The sequence below is a fragment of the Mastigoproctus giganteus genome, chromosome 2 (genome assembly GCF_048544385.1).
Source record: "Mastigoproctus giganteus isolate SK-2022 chromosome 2, ASM4854438v1, whole genome shotgun sequence".
NCBI classification, from domain to species: Eukaryota; Metazoa; Arthropoda; class Arachnida; order Uropygi; family Thelyphonidae; genus Mastigoproctus; species Mastigoproctus giganteus.
In genome coordinates this window covers 224073742-224094595 of record NC_143576.1, presented here as the reverse complement: position 1 = coordinate 224094595, position 20854 = coordinate 224073742, and the positions used below count along the sequence as shown (strand labels likewise).

Sequence of the window (20854 nt, the reverse complement as noted above, 5' to 3'; positions counted from 1 at the left end):
TCTATCTGCCCTATCCTTATTAAATACATTGTACATACCATACTGAAACTCATCATCTCCTATTTCCATGTGGCACCACGTTTTCATAAGCTGTATTATGGTATTATGTCAGTGTTACTTGTCCTAACTGGCAGTTCGAATTCACTCATTTTATTGACAGTACTTCTGACATTACTGTATAAAGAATTTAGGCCTAGTGTTCTTGTATAGTTAACTACCCTGACATACCCCTTGACATTATTTAAGCTTGCTTCCCTAGAATTAGCTACCTGCTCATTTGAAAGGTTTCTGCCCTCAAAACATCTTTCTAATATGATCTGTTGTGGTAACAAATAAGAACTCTAGGTATGTACAAGCATTACTTTGACCAATATTATCAGATAACCGCATATCTATATTACCCTTCCCCCCCAAATACTAGCAGTTTCCCCAAACCTTTAAGGTATCCTCAATAATACTGGCAAAAATTCTTGCACTGTTTTTTATATAATTGCATGTACTAATCATTCCAGAATGTGAAATATTGTAACAGAAACACTTATGTCTTTTATCATCCTTCTTGTTTTTTGCTTACAATTTGCAATTTTCATTGATTTTAGCCCACCAGTACTTCAAGAAAGTTAACAACAAGGGAACAAAGAGACTGTGAAGTAATTGGTATGTACCTTTGAAATATATGCTATTACCTTTTTTCCTGTATACCCTTAAAATCGGCTTATTTAATTTTAGTGGTGTTTAAATATCTTAATGTAGCTTCATCCAAAAGATATCTCTTTTTTTTGCAAAATGTACAGATAATCTTTTAAGTATTTATTACATATGACATTATTCAGATAAAGCAAAATTTAAGTTCAGATTTATGAAGTCACATGATATCAAGTTTTCATGAGTGTGTTATGGTATTTGATTCATGATACACTGACTGTCTGCACTGTAATTGTGATTTTTATTTTGTTATTTAATTAACAGGTGTTTGCTTGTACATATTATTATGAAAAACTAGCTGAAAATACTCACCATTGTTTGGAAAATACAGTATGTAATACCTTGGTGGCCACAGACATATGCCACCAAGTATGCCATTAATAAAAAAATGAAATCTGATGACGACAAAGTAAATATTGATACATGATTAGGTATTTCATCGGGGGACTACACCTAACCATGCATCAAAGGACTGCATTTCCATACTTTAAGGGAAAATTTAAAAATATAAACAAAACAGAAAGATATCTCTTACATAGTATGGACAAGGTAGTCCCTATGCAGTTTTTAAAAAGGAAGATACAAGTAAAAATTAGTAAAAAGAAAATGAAAAGCTGTAAAGTATATATATATATATAACCTTTTTATGAGGTAACCTTTTTAAAGGCTACTTCGTCAAAAGGAAACCTTTAAAAAGGTCGTGGTGAATTATATCATCCTTCTTGAATTCAAGAAGGATGATATAATTCACCACGAAGGTAGAACCTAGCCATTTTTGCACCATAAAAAACCAAAAATTGATCAATCAATCAACTACTTGCACCTAGCATGGCATTGACTCCATGAGACCACGGAAGATGTTTTCAGGTATCCTGAACCCAGCTGGACAGAAGAACATCCCAGAGTTTTGCAATAGAGCAAGGTACTGGCATGGACTGGTGAATGCTGCTTGTACATGATCCTTGAACCATTGTTGAAAGAGTCCAGTGCTACATATTTACCATGTAGGGCAAAAACTTGGTCTGAAGCAGTGCATTGGAAATGAGGAGACCCTGAAAACATCCCCAAACCATGATACTACTGCTGCTGGCCTGTTTTCATCCAGCCATGCAGTCTGGTTGCAGCTGTTCACCTGCTCACCATCAAATATACACTTGTCCATTAGCATGATATAGCTGGAACTTTGATTAATCAGGCGTGACTCTTTTCCAGTTATCCAATGGCCAAGAACAATTCTGCCATACCCACTGCATTGCATTGCAGAGGCATCAATGACAGTCAGTCAACATGGGCACATGCCTACTCCGTCAGCATATCCACAGAGTATCCACTGGATAATGTGGTCTGAAATGTTTCTCTGTGTGCCCAGTAGTAGGCTGCTGTTAATTGAGGGATTTTGAACCATCTGTTTTCCTGGACAGCATGTGACAACTGCCATTCACCTCAACTATCAAGCAGTGGTGGCTTTCCTGTCCTGGCACATTGGATGGTTGTGTGCCCCTTTTCATGCCCATTCCTGCCACACCTTCATTACTGTGGCCTTCAAACAGCTGACTGTGCCTGCAGTTGCCGAGATGCTAGCCCCTACCATCCTAGTGCTGTACTTCATTTCCTGTTCAAACCTCTTCAATTTCTTCCCTTTCTCCATTGTATGGACTTTGTACTTTGACACTACCCATGCCTATCACTTTATGTGCTATACTGGTCAGTGATGTTACTCCTGGGCACTGTGGGATGATCCACGTGTGAAGACCTGGGTGGTCATAATGTTTTGTTTTGTGAGTGTATGTATATACTGTATGTAGTATTATATGCATATTATTATAGTCATACTTTACCCAGAGATATACTTTATTCTATGATTAGTTTCTATGTTATTTATTATCTATGTTGATTGTGGAATGCTATGAAGGTTAAGTCAAAAGTAAGGATCTGGTTTTAATGTTCAGTGGTTGCTTTATTTAATGAGTAAATTTCTTTTCTGGCAACATGCTTTTTCTTTCAACAATTTCTTTTCTGGCTAGTTCAACTATCAAATATCATAATCTCAATTCTTAGTCAAGACTTTTTGTATGATATATGATTTATCTTTGTAAACAAACATATATTCAAGAATGGTTGTGATAATGGATATAATATATACTGAATTTATCATAATTGTATGTACTGTGGCTACAGATAAATAATTATTGTATTAATAGTGTTGATTTTGTAATGTATGTATCCTTTATTAATAATAATTTTTTAGTACAGTGAAGAGTAATTTGTTTACTGTTTGATAAAGAATATTTTTCTTATCTTTATTCTCATAAAATTTTGGTTGAAAAATGTTTTTATTTTGAAAGATGTACCTGTTTTCTGGGTAAATTTCATGAAATTAAGATGTTATTTTTCAGAACGGCTTATTCATTCATACTTTTTGATTGTAAGGAAGAACATTCAGGATTCTGTTCCTAAAGCAATCATGAATTTCCTTGTAAATTACGTGAAAGACAACTTACAGAGTGAGCTGGTCACCCATCTGTACAAGCATGATCATTTTCTAGAACTTTTACAAGAATCTGAGCACATTGCTCTTAGACGCAAAGAAGCTGCTGAAATGTTAAAGGTGTGTATGTTTTTGTTTTTAGTCTCTGTTCATTTGCATACCCACGAGTACAGTGGTAGTTGACAAAAACTTTGTATGTCTTTATAAGAAATCTTTATTGCAATAATAATAATACAATTTGATATACTGCAATATTGTCCTTCACAGCCACGAGGCCAGCGGTTCAAATGTAATAACATTTGAAATAGGCTATGAAGAGCAGCAGAGGACATCAAATTCAGTGCGAAACTTCAAATATTGTAATTATAACATTGATTGTATTTTTATTTTATCAAAAAGCAAACAAAAAGATACCAGAAACACAATTGCTCATGGGAATCAAATATAAGCCCTTGGAATGATATGGTAAAGTACATGTCCTACTCTGCTATTATATAACAATATGTACAAATATCAGTTTGCACCTACTTTGTTGTTATTATTCTTATGTTATTGTTTCTCCTTCCCTGATGAGTGGGGTTCCACCCTGTGAAGGGTACTGGTACCAAGTGCACAGGGTTGTTGTTATGTCTGGCTGTTATTACTGTTAGTCAAGGAACTCTGTGAGTATCCTACAGGTGTTCTACAGGTCTATCCTACAGATTGCAATTTTCTGGAGTTCTGTGTAGGTGTTCTCTGGGAGGCCTAGTGCTACTAGGGTCTTCTGTAGGGTATTTGGCACCAAGCTGGTGGTTGACACAGTGATCAGGATGGACATTACTTGTTCCACATATCACATTTCTTTGACCTCCTTAGTTCTGTATACTTCCTCATAGGCTTTCTGGAGATTGCCAGTGTTGGGACTTCTATGGCCCCTTTACTTCTTATCAATGAGGATTATGTCCAGTCTGTTGTGTGGGATTGTCTTGTTATTATGGGGTCCCAGTATAGCTTATGGGTTGGGGTTTCTATTACAGCCTGGGGTTTGTACTTCCAATACAGTACACTTTTATTGATCAACTGGTATATCCTTGCTAGATTCTTATGTAGTATCCTGGCAACCTGGTCTTGTCTATGTGTGTACTCCATCTGGGCAATCACCCTGCATCCTTTGGTGATAAGTTGGATTTTTTCTGTGTTTCTGGGGCTAAGTGGCATCATCGAAATGTCATTTGTCACTCCGGGTTCCTTTGCGAGGTATTTTCTATAGTTCATTCCTGGCGTTGATTACCTAGCCTTGTATTCCTTCAATCGCCTGGAAGAGTGTCCTGCTTGTGAGCCATCCATTGGAAGCTATTTGAACTATGTGGTCTTGATGGAGGTCACTGTTGGGTCTGCTATGGAGTGCCTTTTTTGCCCATCTTTCTATTTTTGTTTCTTCTGTCAGGGCAGGAGGGGTCTTCTCGCTTAGGTTTGAGTCGGGTACACTGCTTGTCTGTCTTCCTTATGGCTTGGTAGAGTGGTGCTGTGTTTTTCTAGAAGTAATCCTTCAGGTTCTCAATCGCTTTCTTCTGTTGCTTGAGGTCTGTCAAGCTCCTTCCTCCCTTCTGAGCTATGGTCACTCTCTTCACAGACAACTTTGGGCAATGTTGGTGGCTCGTGATCATCATTGTCTTTTTCACGATCTCCTTCAGCTCAGTGTTAGACCATTCTATGATCCCAAAGGAGTATGTTAGCACAGGGACTGTATAAGTATTTATGGCTTTAACCATGTTCACTCTGTTCAGTAGGCTTGTGCATCTCTGACAGTATGTTTTAGTCAGGCAGGCCTTGATCTTATGCTTTAACAGCTGAGTCTGCATCATACCCATGTATTTGTAGGTCTCTCTCCCATCATGACTTCGATCACTTTATCAGTCTGCAACTGGTAGTTTCAGCTGACTAATTTTCCCTGATTATTACCTGGGTCTTGAATTGTCTACTTAAATTCCTTCCTGGTGTCATTGCTGAACTCTTCAGTGATCTGGAGTAGCTGTTGGAGTTGCTTCATGGTTGCCCCATAGAGCTTGATGTCATCCATAAACATGAGGTGGAAGAGGATGTACAGGGCATTCCTCCCTGCTTTGAGGATATATCTATACTTGCTGTTGTCGAATATGGCGAATAGCAGGTTAAGTGCTAGGCAGAACCACAGCAAGCTCAGGGCATCTCCCGAAAGATTCCTCACTTGATGAGGATCAGACTTGTTGTGATGTTTGCTACCTTCGTTGTGGTAATCCATTTCACCATGGTTAATTCTAGGAAGTGTATCAGTGTGGGTTAACTTTTATGTCATCAGCATCTCTGCTAGTCAGCTGATAGCTAGTCAGCTATGAGGCACAAATTAGAAGACCTTGTAGTAGTTGATGCAGCCACGTAAAGGTTGTGATGCTTCTTATAAGCTTGTTCTGTAACTTTGGCATCAGTGATAAACGGCTCCTTTCATCCTTTGCTTATCCACTTGCACCCTCCTTCTGCTCTGCTCTTCTAGCTCTCTAAGTGGTTTGATATCTTCTTGGCATACTACCAAGTACATTGTTTTGTACATTGTTGGGAGACGGGTAATCCGCCTGTATTTTGCTAGGTTTCTTGCATCTTAGTCCTTAGCCTTCACATAGGTGATTCTTTGAGTAGGATCAGAAAGTCCCACAACCTGGGATTCACCTGTTGTGGGACTTTCTGATCACCTCTTGTATTTCCTCCTCATGAATCTCTCATTCTTTCATCTCTTGTATGTCCTTGATTTTCTTCCATTCTAGTTCTGGGGTGCTCGGTCTTACTTCACTGCTCCATATGTTGCCCCAGCACTCTCGATTGTCTTCTAGCATTTGCCGTGGATGTTGTCTTTCTTGAGGATGCTCTTCACTTTTCCGGTCAGCTTCTGACTCCTGTTATCTTGTTGGTACTGGGTCAATTGGCCTATCTTGACTCTTAGTTTGTCTTTCTACTGCTGCTGGGCTCTCATTTCTCTTCCATTGATTCTGGAAGAGAAATGAGACATCCTGCTACAGCAGCACTGTGTGTGTGTGTGTGTGTGTGTGTGTGTGTGTGTGTGTGTGTGTGTGTGTGTGTGTGTGTGTGGCCTTCTTCCACTCATCTTCTATTCTGGATATCATATGTTTCCACTTCACCTGCTTTGTGTGTTGTATTTTTCTTGCTCTTCTTCCTCTGGTTTGGTGTTGTCCATATTCTTTGGTCTTTTTTAAGTTAGCGACTCACATCTTGCTTGATTTTTTCCAATATTGCAGGAGCTATCAGGTTCTTCGTAATGTTGGTCTTTCTGTGGTCTACCATTTGCTGTTTGGTGACCTAAACAGTTGGGAATTGTTCCAACCATTTAGTATGTAGTCTTGTCCAGTACATTGTCATATCAGTCTCTAGTTTGTTACTTCACTATGTTTGCATGATGAATGTATTGATTGGCATTAGTAGAGGCACATGATGCAAGAAATCAAGCTTATGGGGAATCAGCCACAAAAAAAAAAAAAACCTTCCCATTTCACTGATCCGTTCGTTCCAAATGTTTGTCTAGTTCTGCCTTGAATTTATTTAAGCTGCCAACTTCTACAACAACAGATGGAAGTTTGTTCCAGCAATCGACTACCCACTAGCTAAAGGCAAACTTCTGCACATCTATTCTACAACTGTCTTTCCTCAGTTTGAATCTATGCCCCCCTCAGGTTTGTAATCTCAGCAAGACGAAGAATCCCATCAGCATTGAGCCTGCTCGATCCATTCAAGGCCTATTACACCTCAATCAGATCGCCTCGCAGTTGCCTAGTCTCTAGAAGCTGCAATTTGCAGAACTGAAGCTTTTCTATAAGATCACCACTTTGTTCCCTTAACCAGTCTTGTTGCCCTTCTCTACTCGTTCTAGCAACTCTACATCCTTCCTAAAATGAGGTTTCCAGACCTGTACGCAGTACTCATTGTGCCTTACTATTTCCTTATACAAGGGGATCGTGACCTACTCTGGCAGACTGTCTGCACTGATCAGAAAACTTCATATCTGACTTCACAATTACCCCCAGGTCTCTTTCATTTTCTACCACGTTAAGTGTAGTACCACACAGCTGGTACGTTTCTCTGGGGTTACTTCTACCCATATGCAGTACTTTGCATTTATCAAGGTTAAACGTCAGTTGCCACTTCTCGGCCCATCTACCCAACTTTTCTAGATCCGGTTGCAGTAGCATACTGTTATTGCTGTTATTAACAACCCTGCCAACCTTTGTATCATCTGCAAAGTTTGACATTAAGCTTGATATACCTTCATCAATATCATTGATAAATATACAAAACAACAATGGGCCCAACAGAGAACCCTGAGGGACACCACCAATAACATTAGTCCATATAGAGCAGTATATATTGATTACCACTATGTCTTCTCCCACTCAACCATCCTTTTATCCATTGTAGCAACTTGCCCTTAATGCCATACTACTCCAATTTGTACAGCAGTCTTCCATGTGCAACGTATCAAAATTATTTTTTGTATCCAGTTCCTTTGTGACCACATCATAGTATCCAATCAAATTGTTCAGACAAGACTTCCCCTTGACAAACGCAGGCTGTGTCTGAATTATCACTGCTGTCTTATCTAGATAATCCTGCAATGCAATGCTTCTTTAACCAGTGACACCATTATTTTCACTGGAACAGAAGTCAAACTAATGGGTTTGTAATTACTTTTGTCGCCCTTTGATTCCCCTTTGTGAATTGGAGATACATTTGCACATCTCCAATCCGTGGGGACTGCCCCCAAGTCCAAGGATGCTATCATAATTATGGCTAAGGGTTTGCTTACTTCCTTTGCCACCTCCTTTAATATAACTAGATAGATCCCATCTACCCCAGGTGCCTTTCGTATGTTTAACTTAAACAATTTCCCTTCCACTTTGCTCTCAATTATTACAAAATAATTTAATTCCCTGTTAGAGTTTGATAAACATCTGGCCCTCTCCTCCTTGAATAACTCCTCATGTGTGATGTAGATGCAAAATACTCATTTAGTTCGGCAGCTATTTGAGAAAGGTCATCTACAGTCAAACCATTGATATCAAGTGGACCAATCTGATTCATCCCCTTCCTTTTAGAGTTTATATAAATAAAGAAGTTTTTGCTGTTTTTCTTTGCCAAAGATTTTTCATAATCTGCTTTCGCTTGCCTGACCTCCTTTGTGACTTGATTACAGACTAACTTGTATCTACTTGTATAGGCTTCTGTGTTGCCTGACAATTTATGTGCATCTCATTCATTTTTCTTCTCTGCCACGAGTCTCATTCATTTGGGCCTAAACCTAGAGCAATATTTCTTAGTTGGAACAAAAAGCCCAGTAGCTTCCAAAATTACTTCCTTGAATGCTTTCCATTTAGAATTTGCTGTTGGTAATATCATCAGTTGGTCCAACTGTATAGAACCTAAAAAATCTCTGAGACCACTACTACAGTGGACCACTACTACGCCTTTATAAAAGCAAAAACTCTTCTCTTTACCCCTGTTGGTAGTTACATCTTTAAGTAAATCCCACATCAGTATGTTGTGATCACTGCCTCCTAGTTGTTCCTTTATCTGTAAATTCTGAATGCATGAATAATCACTGCTGATAATCAGATCAAGAGTGTTATTCTCTCTTGTTGCCTCTCTAACATGCTGCTGTAGAAAACAATCATCCAATAAATCCACAAAAGCTTTGCTAGTGTCATCATCATCGGCCATTTTCAATCCACTGCAGGATGAAGGCCTCTCCAGCAACTTTCCAATTCCTTCTGTTTTGAACACTGGCCATCCATTTACTGCCCACAAACTAACTCATGAATTTCATCTATCCATCTCCGCCTTTGTCATCCAGGTTTTCTTCTAGCTCCTCTTGTGTACCATTCTGTTATTTTCTTAGTCCATCTGTCATCATGTCTTCGAGCTATGTGTCCTGCCCAAGACCATTTTAGTTCTTTAGTTTTGATAAGAATGTCCTTTACTTGAGTTTGCTGCCTAATCCATGTGTTTCTCTTCTTATCTAACAGTCTGATTCCCAATATAATTTGTTCCATTCTGTGGAGTTCTCAGCTTCTTTTCCATTCTTTTGGTGAGTGCCCAAGTTTTACTTACATAAGTCATGGTTGGGAGTATACATTGGTTCATTATTTTATGTTTCAGACAAACTGGGATATTGCTCTTCAGTATGTGACTATATTTCCTGAATGCTATCCATCCAAAATTTATTCTTCTCTTGACTTCCAGCCATTTATCATTATTACAGCTAATAACTTGTCCCAGATAAGTATAAGACTCCACCTTTTCAATTACTGCTCCTTCAATCATTATTTCCTTTTCTGTGGCATACTTGTTCATCATTACTTTTGTTTTAGCCATATTCATCTTTAGTCCAAAATCCTTACTGTGCATAACTGATTAAGATTTTCCTCTAATTCTTTGGGATCATCGCTTATGACCACAATGTCATCTGCAAATCGTAAATGGTTTAGGTACTCTCCGTTCACATTAACTCCTTTCTGCAACCAGTCTAATCTTCTGAAAGCTTCAAGGGCAGCAGTAAACAGCTTCGGAGATAGTGTCTTCTTGTTGAACTCCTTTCTCGATTTTAAATTTCCTACTGTCTTTGTCTAGTCTAATAAAGGAGGTAGCATTCTCATATATTTTCTTCAAAATCATAATATGTGGGGTATCTATGCCTTGTCTTTCCAGTGCCCGAAACATTGCCGTATGCTGTATGGAGTGGCGCCTCCGTAGCCAGGTGGGCAGGGGCAGCAGTGCGTAGCACATGCTTCTTGATTAAACCGGGATTCGAGCCCGTGACCACCAAATACGGAGGATGCGGAAAGGTCAGGGAATGACCACCGCATATCTCCAGCGCAATATGGCCTTAGTTGCTAATGCCCCTAAAAACCAAATAACAAACAAACAGCTGTATGGAGTCAAATGCCTTTTCATAATCCACAAATGCCAGGCATAATGGTGTTTTATATTCATTTGCTTTCTCCATTAGCTGTGATATTACGTGAAGGTGATCCATAGTTGAGAATCCTGTCCTAAAGCCAGCTTGCCCTTTCGGTTGATTCTCATCAAGTATTCTTTCTAATCTGTTAGTAATGACCCTTGTGAACAACTTGTAGATATGGGATAACAAGCTAATTGGTCTATAATTTCCAATTTCTGATTTATCTCCTTTCTTATGCAGTAAAACTATGATTGTATTATTCCACTGCTTAGGCGTCACACCTTTTCTAATGCACTTTTTGAAGAGCCTTGCCAGTTTTTGTGTTATGTCTCTTCCTCCCAATTTTAACAACTCTACAATAACTTCATCTTCCCCCGGGGCTTTCTGATTCTTCATTTTCTTCAATGCATGTTTTACCTCATCAGGAAGAATATCGGGTATGTCGTATGTGTTGCTAATTTGCAATCCATCTTCCCCACTGCTGGCATCATTCCCTCGCAGGCACCTCCGTAGCCAGGTGGGAAGGAGCAGCAGTGCGTAGCACACGCTTCTTGATTAGACCGGGGTTCGAGCCCGTCACCACCAAATACGGAGGATGTGGAAAGGTCAGGGAATGACCACCGCATATCCCGGAACAATATGACCTTAGTCGCTAATACTCCTGAAAAAAAACAAACCAAAAACTAAACATTCCCTTGCTCCTTGTATAATTCTCTATAATAGTCTTCTGCTATTTGAATTATGCCTTCTCTGCTGTTTATAAGTACACCATCTCTATTCTTCAGTTTCAGTATCATTTGTCTTTCTGTATTACTGCTCATGGCTGCTGTTTTAAATCCTTTGTTTTCCCTTAATGCTTGTTCTACTTTTCTTGTATTAAATCTTCTTATGTCCTCTCTGAGTCTCTTTCTAATGGCTTTGTTTAACTCAGTATACTCAATTTTTTACTTGTCAGTGTTTATCTTGCTCTTCATTTTTCACCTTCATTTCATCATGTCAAGTGCTTCTTGACTAATTTTTTCTTCTTTGGATTTCTTTTTCCCTATAGGTTTCTTGGACTTTATCACTTTCAGAAAGTTGTAATATTCCTCGTCGATATCTAGGTCCTGAGCAGTCTGCAGAAGCTCAAACTTGTTCTTAAGTTCCAGTACATACTGCTTTTTCTCCTCTTCTGTTATCTCAAAGACCTTTGTATTATTTACTCGAGTCAGTTTTTTCCTTTCCTTTCCTACATCTATATCAAGTGTACATCTTACCATTCTGTGATCACTTCCAACATTTACCTTATTCAGGACGGTAACATCATTCACAATATATCTTCTGTTAGTGAGGATGAAGTCGATTTCATTAGTTGTTAATCCATTTGGACTCTTCCATGTCCACTTTCTATTCACCCTTTTCATGAAAAAAAAGTGTTCATTACTGACAATCCTTGAGATGCTGCAAATTCCACAAATCTGTGGAATTTGCCTCTTTCATTTCTTTCACCAATTCCAAAATTTCCTATAGTTCCCCTTTCTGCGCTGTTTTGTCTTTTTTTAAACCTTAGCATTGAAGTCTCCCATAATAATAGTGTAGTGGGTTTTCTGCTCATCGAGAAGACTCAATTTCGGTGTACATTTCTTCAACCTCATCATCATGGCTAGATGTTAGTGCATAAATCATTATAACCTTTAGCTTGTACCTCTTAGAAATCTTGAATATTAGTCTTGACACCCTTGGTGATGTACTTTTGAATTCCAAAATGTTGTTTTTTAAATCTTTATGGACCCGAAACCCAACTCCACCTTCACTTCTTTCACTGTTTCCATTGGTGTACAGCAGATTTCCACTTGATAAACTTATAAGTGATTCATTTCTTCTTCTTGTTTCAGCCAAACCGATGATATTCCTCACATTTTCTAATTTCTTTTCCAGCTCTAATATCCTGTCTTCACCAATGAGTGATCTTATGTTTTAACAGGCCAGGTTCAGTTTCCGTGCATGGCAGCCTGGTCGTACCCAGAGATTCTTTGCACCCTCTGCTTCCACTCTGATCCTCTCGCTGCCATAAGAGGGGTAGTGAAAGCCGCTGAGGACTGAGGGCCATTTGTTTTGTCGTGCTGTCATATGCTGGAGGGTTTGGTCTTTTCCTCTTCACGCTGACCAAGCGTCTTGAAGAGAACCACTCTACACGTTCGTTGCCACCTAAGTGACGTAACAGGGCTTACCACCAAGAAGGTGTGCATGAGTGGATTTTAGGGAGGCAGGCCAATCGGACTTCTCCTAAATCTTCTGTAATAGAAAGATATTGGATCCATCAGTGTTTTAGGCTGAGTGTCTGATAACACACAGGATACCTGTTCCCCTCTAAGCCCTAGTTTGCTAGTGTGCGAGTGACCAACTCAAAAGTTCCAGTCTATATCTGGGAAATTAAAATCTCCCATTATAAGACACTGATTTACTGGCCCACTCTTCTCTATATAATTGTTTATTGTACTCATTAGAGTCATTGGGCCTATAACAAACTCCTACCCTCATTTTTGCTTTCCCAGTGGTTATGTCACACCAAACTGACTCAACATTGCACTGTCTATCTATGTCAACTGGATGCACTTCCCTGATTTTATGTTTCTTAACTAACAGCATAAACCCTCCTACTGTCCTATCCTGTCTATCTTTTCTGTACACATTGTACTCCCCAAATTCCACTTCTGCATCCCTTATATCTCAGTGACACCCCATCTCTGATATCCACCTTGGATGTCTTAACCAGCACTTCAAATTCATTAGATTTATTTACTATACTCCTAGCATTGGTGTACATGCCAGTATACATGCATCCGTTACTCTTAGTTACTCTAACACTGCCCATGTATTTAATTGTTTCATGACTCCCAGCAGTTCCTGAAATCCCCAGCAACTTGCTTTCCAGGCTGCTGCTCATTCGAATAGAAGCAGTGCAAGAATCATTTCCACCTCTGCCTGCAGCTATGTTAATCTCTTAGTCTGTGAATTCCCCCAAGCTAGCAATTTTCTGACCCACCTAACATTGCCTCAATAGCATCAGCAAATATTCTTGCACCCTTTCTGTTTAAGTGTATCCCATTGCTATAGAAGCAATCTCTCCTGTTAACAAGCACAGACCACGCTGAAAAAAATTCTACCCATGAGCCCTGCACAGTCTCCATGGCCAAATTGATTGACAAGCTCTCATTATAGGCTCCCTCCTATCGTGTTTGGGCAAGATTGCGGACACTTTCAAATTTAACCCTAACTCTCAACTTTTTTTCAACATTGACCTCCTGTACTTGCTAAGTAAATCCGCAGATCTCCTACACTTAATGTCATTAGTGCTAACGTATACAACAATATCACCTTGTTCCCTTAAAAGATGATATCTGCTCTACATCATCAACTTTTATCTCTGGCAGACATACTATGGTCCTATTCCACCTATCCTTTTTGCACAATATATTTCCTGCTTCCCTGACAATTAAGTCAACAACAATAACTAGCTCCTGTGGGACCAGCGCATTCTGTCCTGAAGGTTGCCGCTGTGTTGCTTTGTGCATAAGAGTGAGCTGTGGCATTGAGTTGGGTAGCTGAGAGCTTGATGGGACCCCTATATTAATACCTTCGAGGGCATCAACCTGACTCTTCAAGCTCTCATAGATGCCCATCAGAATGCTGAGTTGCCTCCTAATTTCTTCACATTCTGTGCGCCCAACACACACAAAGACATCCTCCCTGGCTAGATCATGTCCTGTTCAAGAGAGATCCGCAAACATGTCACATTTTACACATATTTTTAGACTGTAATGCACTGGATAATCGCCCCTTTCTGTTCTCCCGCGAACCACAACACTTTCACTACTTTGTGCACGTTGCTTTGCTGCTCTAGTCTGGGGCATGATTTCTGTTTAAATACAATTTAATTAACAATAAAAATTAAAAGGATTTATAAATTTAATTGATTAATTGCCAATACTATACTACGCTATCTAGTTTTACATTATACCTTACGCTATCAAGTTCGAGATATAATGTATTTATTATGTAATGTTATTCTGTCTCGATACTACACAATGGTGGCAAGTTTCAAACGGTACAAGTTTTACCGATACTAAGTAATAACCCACAAAATTTCTATCTAAGTTCAAAATAAACTAAGTATCTTAACTAGGAATATAAAGCTACTTCTAGAAAATAAAGTAATATGCCATTTTAGTTAATAAAATGGTAAAAATTTAAGAAAAACTTCTGTTAGCTTGAGCCATAAAAACTTCGCCCGCCAAGTTTCATTTCAATGCTGTTTCATGCGTTGTCATTTGTTCTTGTCCTGAGTCATTACTAGCACAGTTGCAGCCAACCAGGCTAGCCAGGTGGGTAAAGCGCCTGCCTGGCAACCCAAAGGTCGCGGGTTCGAATCCCGCCTCAGGCTTGGATCAAAGTACTGCAAAAACCTTGGGAGGTGCATTATGGCCACAGAAGCCGATGCGCCAACAACTACCAAAAAAAAAAAAAAAAAAAAAAAAAAAAAGCACAGTTGCCGCTGGAAGCACTTCCAGTTGATTGGGCAGAATGTTTTTTTCTCTTTGTTTGTGGTAACCATACGGGGAACGGCACCACTTGCTTCGTTATCATCCTCGGGAGATTCTCTCCAACTTTTCCAATTAATTTTTCCCTTTCAATTCATAAGCGATATCAGCTGGTTTTTCTAAGACTTTTCACACCCATCATGCTAAATGTGAATATTTTGTGTTCACATTCACATGGCACCTCTAGCCAGGTGGGCAGGAGCAGCAGTGAGTAGCACACGCTTCTTGATTAGATCGGGGTTCAAGCCCATGACCACCGCATATCCCTGGAGCAATATGACCTTAGTTGCTAATGCTCCTAAAAACCAAATAACAACAACAACACATTCACATAAAAATCTCCTTGTCTCTGTTCTTTGCTCTCTCAGAAGCAATGATTTCTCAGAATGCAGCCTCTGCCATCCTAACTTTCTCATGTTTTGCTGTGTTTTCTTAATGGTATATATATATATTCATGGCTTCTGTGGTACTATTAAAGACCACCTTGTAGCTGTTACAAGCTTCAGTACTTTTCAGTGTTCTACCTTTTCCATGCCATCTTTTTCTGCTCAGTTAGACTGGCTAGGCCTGTATTCATCCCTCCCGGCATCCTCCTCATACTATATTTTCTTAATGGTATATATGCATTCATGGTTTCTGTAACTATTTACTTTAATGATATTCCATAATTCTGATGTATTCATCCTCTCTCTCTACTATCTGTCTACTTGTTAGAGGCTATACAGCATCCTAAACTGTAACAGTCCCCTCTCCTGAAACCCCCTCAATTTAATTTCACGAAAGGAGACCATTTAAACTACAACTTCTTTCTTCTATAATTCCTGTACTCTGAGCCCTATGAAGTCATCTTGTAAAGATCTGGTTTATAATATTCTTACCCATAGTGTTCTCTCTAATGTTCTGATTCAAATAACAGTGTGACTATCTGCTCTGCAAAAATTATATCTGAATTGTTTGAGCAACAGTCTCAAGGTTTCCAGCACATACCCTGACTATCTAATTCTCCAGATCTGAATCCAGTTGAGAATGTCTGGAATATATTGGAATGGATAGTTCAGCTTTGCAGTTCTCTACTAACCATAATACACCAACTGTGCAAATATCCTCATAGAAGAATGGTCAAATCTGAAGCTAAACTACCTCAGACACCCAGTGGAATTCATGCCATGATGTGTATATGCTGTAATTCAGGCAAAAGGTGGACCTACGATATTGAATAAAAGTGTCCAGTTTTTTGGCCGATGAGTGTACATATGATAGTGTAACTTGTCATCCCCTATTTCTGGACAACATCACGAGGTTAAACATAAGCATATTAGTTTATGCTCTATATCTGGCTAAAAAATTTTTCCAAATGACCCTGTGTGATAATAGTTAAAATATGCAAAATTTTTAATATGCTTTAAAAAAGCACAGGGTGGACATGCAGTAACATAATGTAAAAGTATGTAAATATTTTGATATAAATTTTAATTAACACAAAATAAATCATAATAACCAAATTTTTTTATTGTGAAATATTGTTCAAAATATCATTCCTCTAAATCAGGAGTGGCCAACAAGTCGATTGCAGCTTTAATTTCGGTTGATCATGACAAATTTTAAATATATATAAAAAATAGATTAGTCAAAATCCAAATGTTTTTATTATTATGTACCCCATTGCATATGCTTATTTACAAATCCGTTGAACCATAACTACTCTTGTCGCTGTGCAGCTGCTAGTCTTGTCTACTGAAAATTCACGCAGTTACATTGTGGAGAGCATAATGTATGTGTCGAATTCTTATTTAGCTTACTTAATATTAATAACTGGACAGTACTTATATGTTAATTTAATACCCTTTGATTTAAAATGAATACTACAAAAAAGAATAAAAGGTATCATTTTTCAAGAGTGGGAACTAGAATATTTTTTTGCAATGCTTATGTGGCTATACCCGAAAAGGGAAATTTAGAAAGTGCACTTCAACACACTCCATGGTAAATACCAATCGGATTTTCCGCCTAATAGTGACCTTAGAAAAAATAAATTAAAAGAACTTAAATCCAGATTATTCACACAACAAAATTTCTTCATGACACCTAATTTACAAACTAAAGCAGTAACTGTAGCATCATTTAAAGTGGGTCATCTTCTTGCCAAAAAATGCAAACCATTTTCTGATGGTCAGTTCATCAAAGATGCATTTTTAGAAATAACAGATTCTCTTCTTGAAAATTAAAAACAAAAATGAAATTAAAAGTGCTCTTCAAGATCTGCATTTATCTCAAAATACTGTAATGTTGTGACGTATCGAAAAAATTAGTAAAAAATGTGAGCGAACAATTGCATGCTCATATTGCTAATTGTGTTTCCTTTTCTTTACAACTGGATGAATCTACAGATGTCAGTGATTTAGCTCAATTGCTCATTTTAATTCGTATAGTTTTCAATGATTCTGCCTCTAGAGAAGAACTGCTGGGTATGGTTTCGTTAAAAGAAAGAACTAGAAGTCTTGATATATTTAACACATTCAAACATTTTATTGAAAAAATTAAATTACTACTATTTAAGCTCGTATCAATTCAACAGAAGGAGCTAGAGCAATGACGGGGCACCTTAATGGATTCATCGCATTGTGCCGAAAGATGATGAATTCCCAGATTTTTTGAGTTACCACTATCATCCACTAACAAGTGTTAGCCAGCAAAAGATTAACTACTAAAAGTTCACAGCTTTCAAAATCGCAAATTCCTCAGAGGACAATCGCTTCAAAGGAGACTTTTCAAAATGCAACTCGATGAAAATGAACCAGATCTGATATTACACACAGATGTGAGGTGGCTGAATCAGAGTAAGTTTCTACAGAGAATTCGAAATTTGCCGAATGAAATTAAAAAATTTGTTGATCAAAGGGGAGATGATTATCAGCAGCTACAAGACATGGAGTGGTTGTGTGATCTGGCTTTTTTGGCAGCTTTTACCCGTAAATTAAGTGAACTGAATTTGGAATTACAAGGAAAAAATAAAAATGTGGGTGACACGATTAGTAGTATTTCCGCATATAAATATCAATTTTTGGCGATGGCCAAATATCTCAAAGAAAAAAAATTTGATCATTTTGCAAATCTGCAAGATAATTTGCAAAAATATCCTATTTTTGAATTTAATAGCGAGAAATATGTTTCTGAAATTGAGAAAGTTGTGGATGATTTTGAAACCAGATTCAGTGATTTTAAAACAATTGAAGACATTGTTCAATATATTTCTTATCCATTTAATGTCAACTTAGATATGAAACAAATTGAAAAAAAAAATCGCTGAGATTTTTCACATGGAAAAAATATTACTTGAAAATGAAATTATTACGTTGCAAAATGATATCTTCCTAAAAGCCAGATCATCAGAAAAAGACTTTTGGAAATACGTTTGCCGAGAAAAGTACCCAAATGTAAAAAAATGCAGTGAACTTTTAAATTCCTGTTTTGGTTCTACTTATCTATGTGAATCAGTTTTCGTATTTGAAACAAACAAAGACAAATAGTCGCTCTATTCTTACAGTCTTACATACCGAAAAATTCTTTATGGTTGGCCTTATCACAGTATATCCCTGATTTTGAAAGCTTGTCAAATGACATGAAGACACAAACTTTACATAAATTAAAAATTTAAATACGTATGAATTTAAAATAAGAATTGTGAATTGTATTTAATTTTAAAATTTATAAACAACATTTTTCAATATGTATTGATTAACTTTTTTAACCATGTGCAATGAAATTCTTGAGCAGCACATTTTGAAGAAAAAAAGTAGATTGCACCACAAATTAAGTTGGCCACCCCTGCTCTTAATCAATAACAGCTCCTATTTGAAATTAATGAAATGAAACAGTTTTAATTTTTGTTAAATTTTAATTTATTGAAAATAACAAGTATATATCACTTAAGCACCTTACCAAATAAAAAATTGTATGTAAAAATTTCATTTCATTAATTTCCACTTTTATACCACTTCTATCATTTATACAGCATTTAAGCTATGATTTGAGTAATGAAATTAAGAACAGCGGAAGAAAGCTGCTCTGAGCACTCATTCATTATCTTTGTTTGGATTACACTTTTTAGTTTTATGATACGTTTTGGGTTATGCCTGTAAATGCAACCTTTTGGTAAAAATAATCAGCAAGGTAAAAATAATCAGTAGCTTGAAACAATTTTGTCCATCAACAAAATCCATTAATAATGCAGTAACTCTCTGAAGAATAAATAGGGATGGCCTATCCTGTTGAAAAGACCAAAACTCTTCTTAGTGTGAAGTCAGTCTCACTCACTCAAAAATATCAGTCTCTTCAAGGATTTAATTGAACTTTCGAACTCCAACTTCATAGCATATACTATCTTTGATAAAGTGATTTTAATAATGTATATGCAGTTAGTTTGAATATTTTTAATTGACATATTCCTTATTTACATATTTTTCTTTTCCTTTGAAGCCCACAAGACTTAAGAAAATTTAATTATTATGTTTTCTTGTGTATGTAGATTAATATATGTTTATAGATAAAACATTTACATATTTTTTGTTACTTTACGATCAGCCTGTATATTAATATCATATGTTTGTGATGTATTATCTAAATTTAATATATCACAAATGATATTAATATGAAATTGCAGTTGAAAATTAATCAAATATTTTACTATTGGTTATAGTTCTCCTTTATCTTATTTTTGTTACTAATGCTGTTTTAACTCATTTTTATTTTTCAATTGATGTTTATATCTTAACTCATTCATTTCTTCTTTTACAGGCTTTACAAAAAGCAGGCCAGATAATTGGTGAAATTAGGGAAACTCATATGTGGTGACGCATCCTCTATTTTTAGTATTTCATTTATTTAAAGTTATATCACTTGAAATTTGAAAGAAGACAGAAGTGAATCCCATCTTTGAGTTATGTCATTGTTACAAGCGGATAATTATGGTAGCAGAATTCAAACACAGAAGTTCCTGTTTAATTTTAAATGCCAATAACTAACACAACTTTTAAAGAAATTTTCTGTTTCCTTTAACAACAATTGATCATTTCTCAGAATGAAATTATCTATATTATGCATAGTCTGCAAGGGAAGTGAATGTCATGTACTTATTGTATTTTATTATTATTTATTATTTTTTTTTTGAACTGCAGTAAATTGTTTGTAATCTGATTCTGGGAATTGTTAAAACAGGCTGAAAATCCTAAATATTTGAATTAAAATGTAACATAAAAGTTCAGCATGTTTGAATTTCTGTTACCATGACATCAATAATTGAAATGAACTTTGTTGGATTTTTCAAACTGTATATACCAGATTATAACTCACTTAATACAGTTTTATTCAGGGGAAGAACTCTGTTACATGTGGATATCTGAAACAGTTTATCTTGACCACGTTGCCTCAGTAATTTAAATATGTCCAAATATTTGTTATGTAATTTAATGACATGTATGGCAAGAGTCTAGATTTTAAATGCTGACTGCATTGTAATAGTTATGAAGTAACTTTTATCCCATTCACAGTACCATAGTTCTTTGTATGTAACTAATTATGATGTATTTATGTATGTATTCTAGATATCCCTTTTTTTTTCTGCTCTTTGTGAAAATTTGTGCCATACACTTCTCATTAGTTTTTACTTAACTGAGCAATGTATGCTGCTGTATATAATCTGTATTGTCTATATCTGAAATGTTTGATCATTGCGTTAATTCTATAAAAAAACTCACCAGTCCTTATTCTGTTTCATCTCTGATGACTATTAAAATCAATGAATAATTATTAAAAAAAAAAAAAAAAAATTGTTGGCATTTCACATATGAACAGGTATAATTCCAAAATGTTTCAGGTGTAATTCCAGAATTTAATTTTTAGACTTTTGGGGTGGGGAGGGATTCTTCTTATCATTTGCATAAAATAACAGGTTTTTATTGAACATTGCTTAAGCGAATAGAATTAGGACACTATTGTTGTGAGCAATGTTTATATTATTTATAATGTAGATAATATAATAAACTAATAACCAAAAATATTGTATTAATATCTTCTACTTCAGTTTAGTTGTTGGAAGCATTCAGA

At 36.8% G+C, this 20854-nt stretch overlaps 1 protein-coding gene across 1 annotated transcript in view; it reads left to right on the top strand.

The window, feature by feature from the left end:
• Positions 1–19807, top strand: part of Drp1 (dynamin related protein 1) — a 217632-nt gene extending 197825 nt beyond the window's left edge. Inside the window, exons 14-16 of the mRNA XM_090368989.1 lie at positions 600–657; positions 3102–3313; positions 19547–19807. Of these exons, the coding sequence (XP_090225115.1) occupies positions 600–657; positions 3102–3313; positions 19547–19603 (327 nt within the window). The 3' untranslated portion in view covers positions 19604–19807. The remainder of the gene's footprint in view (positions 1–599; positions 658–3101; positions 3314–19546) is intronic.
• Positions 19808–20854: the final 1047 nt, after the last annotated feature.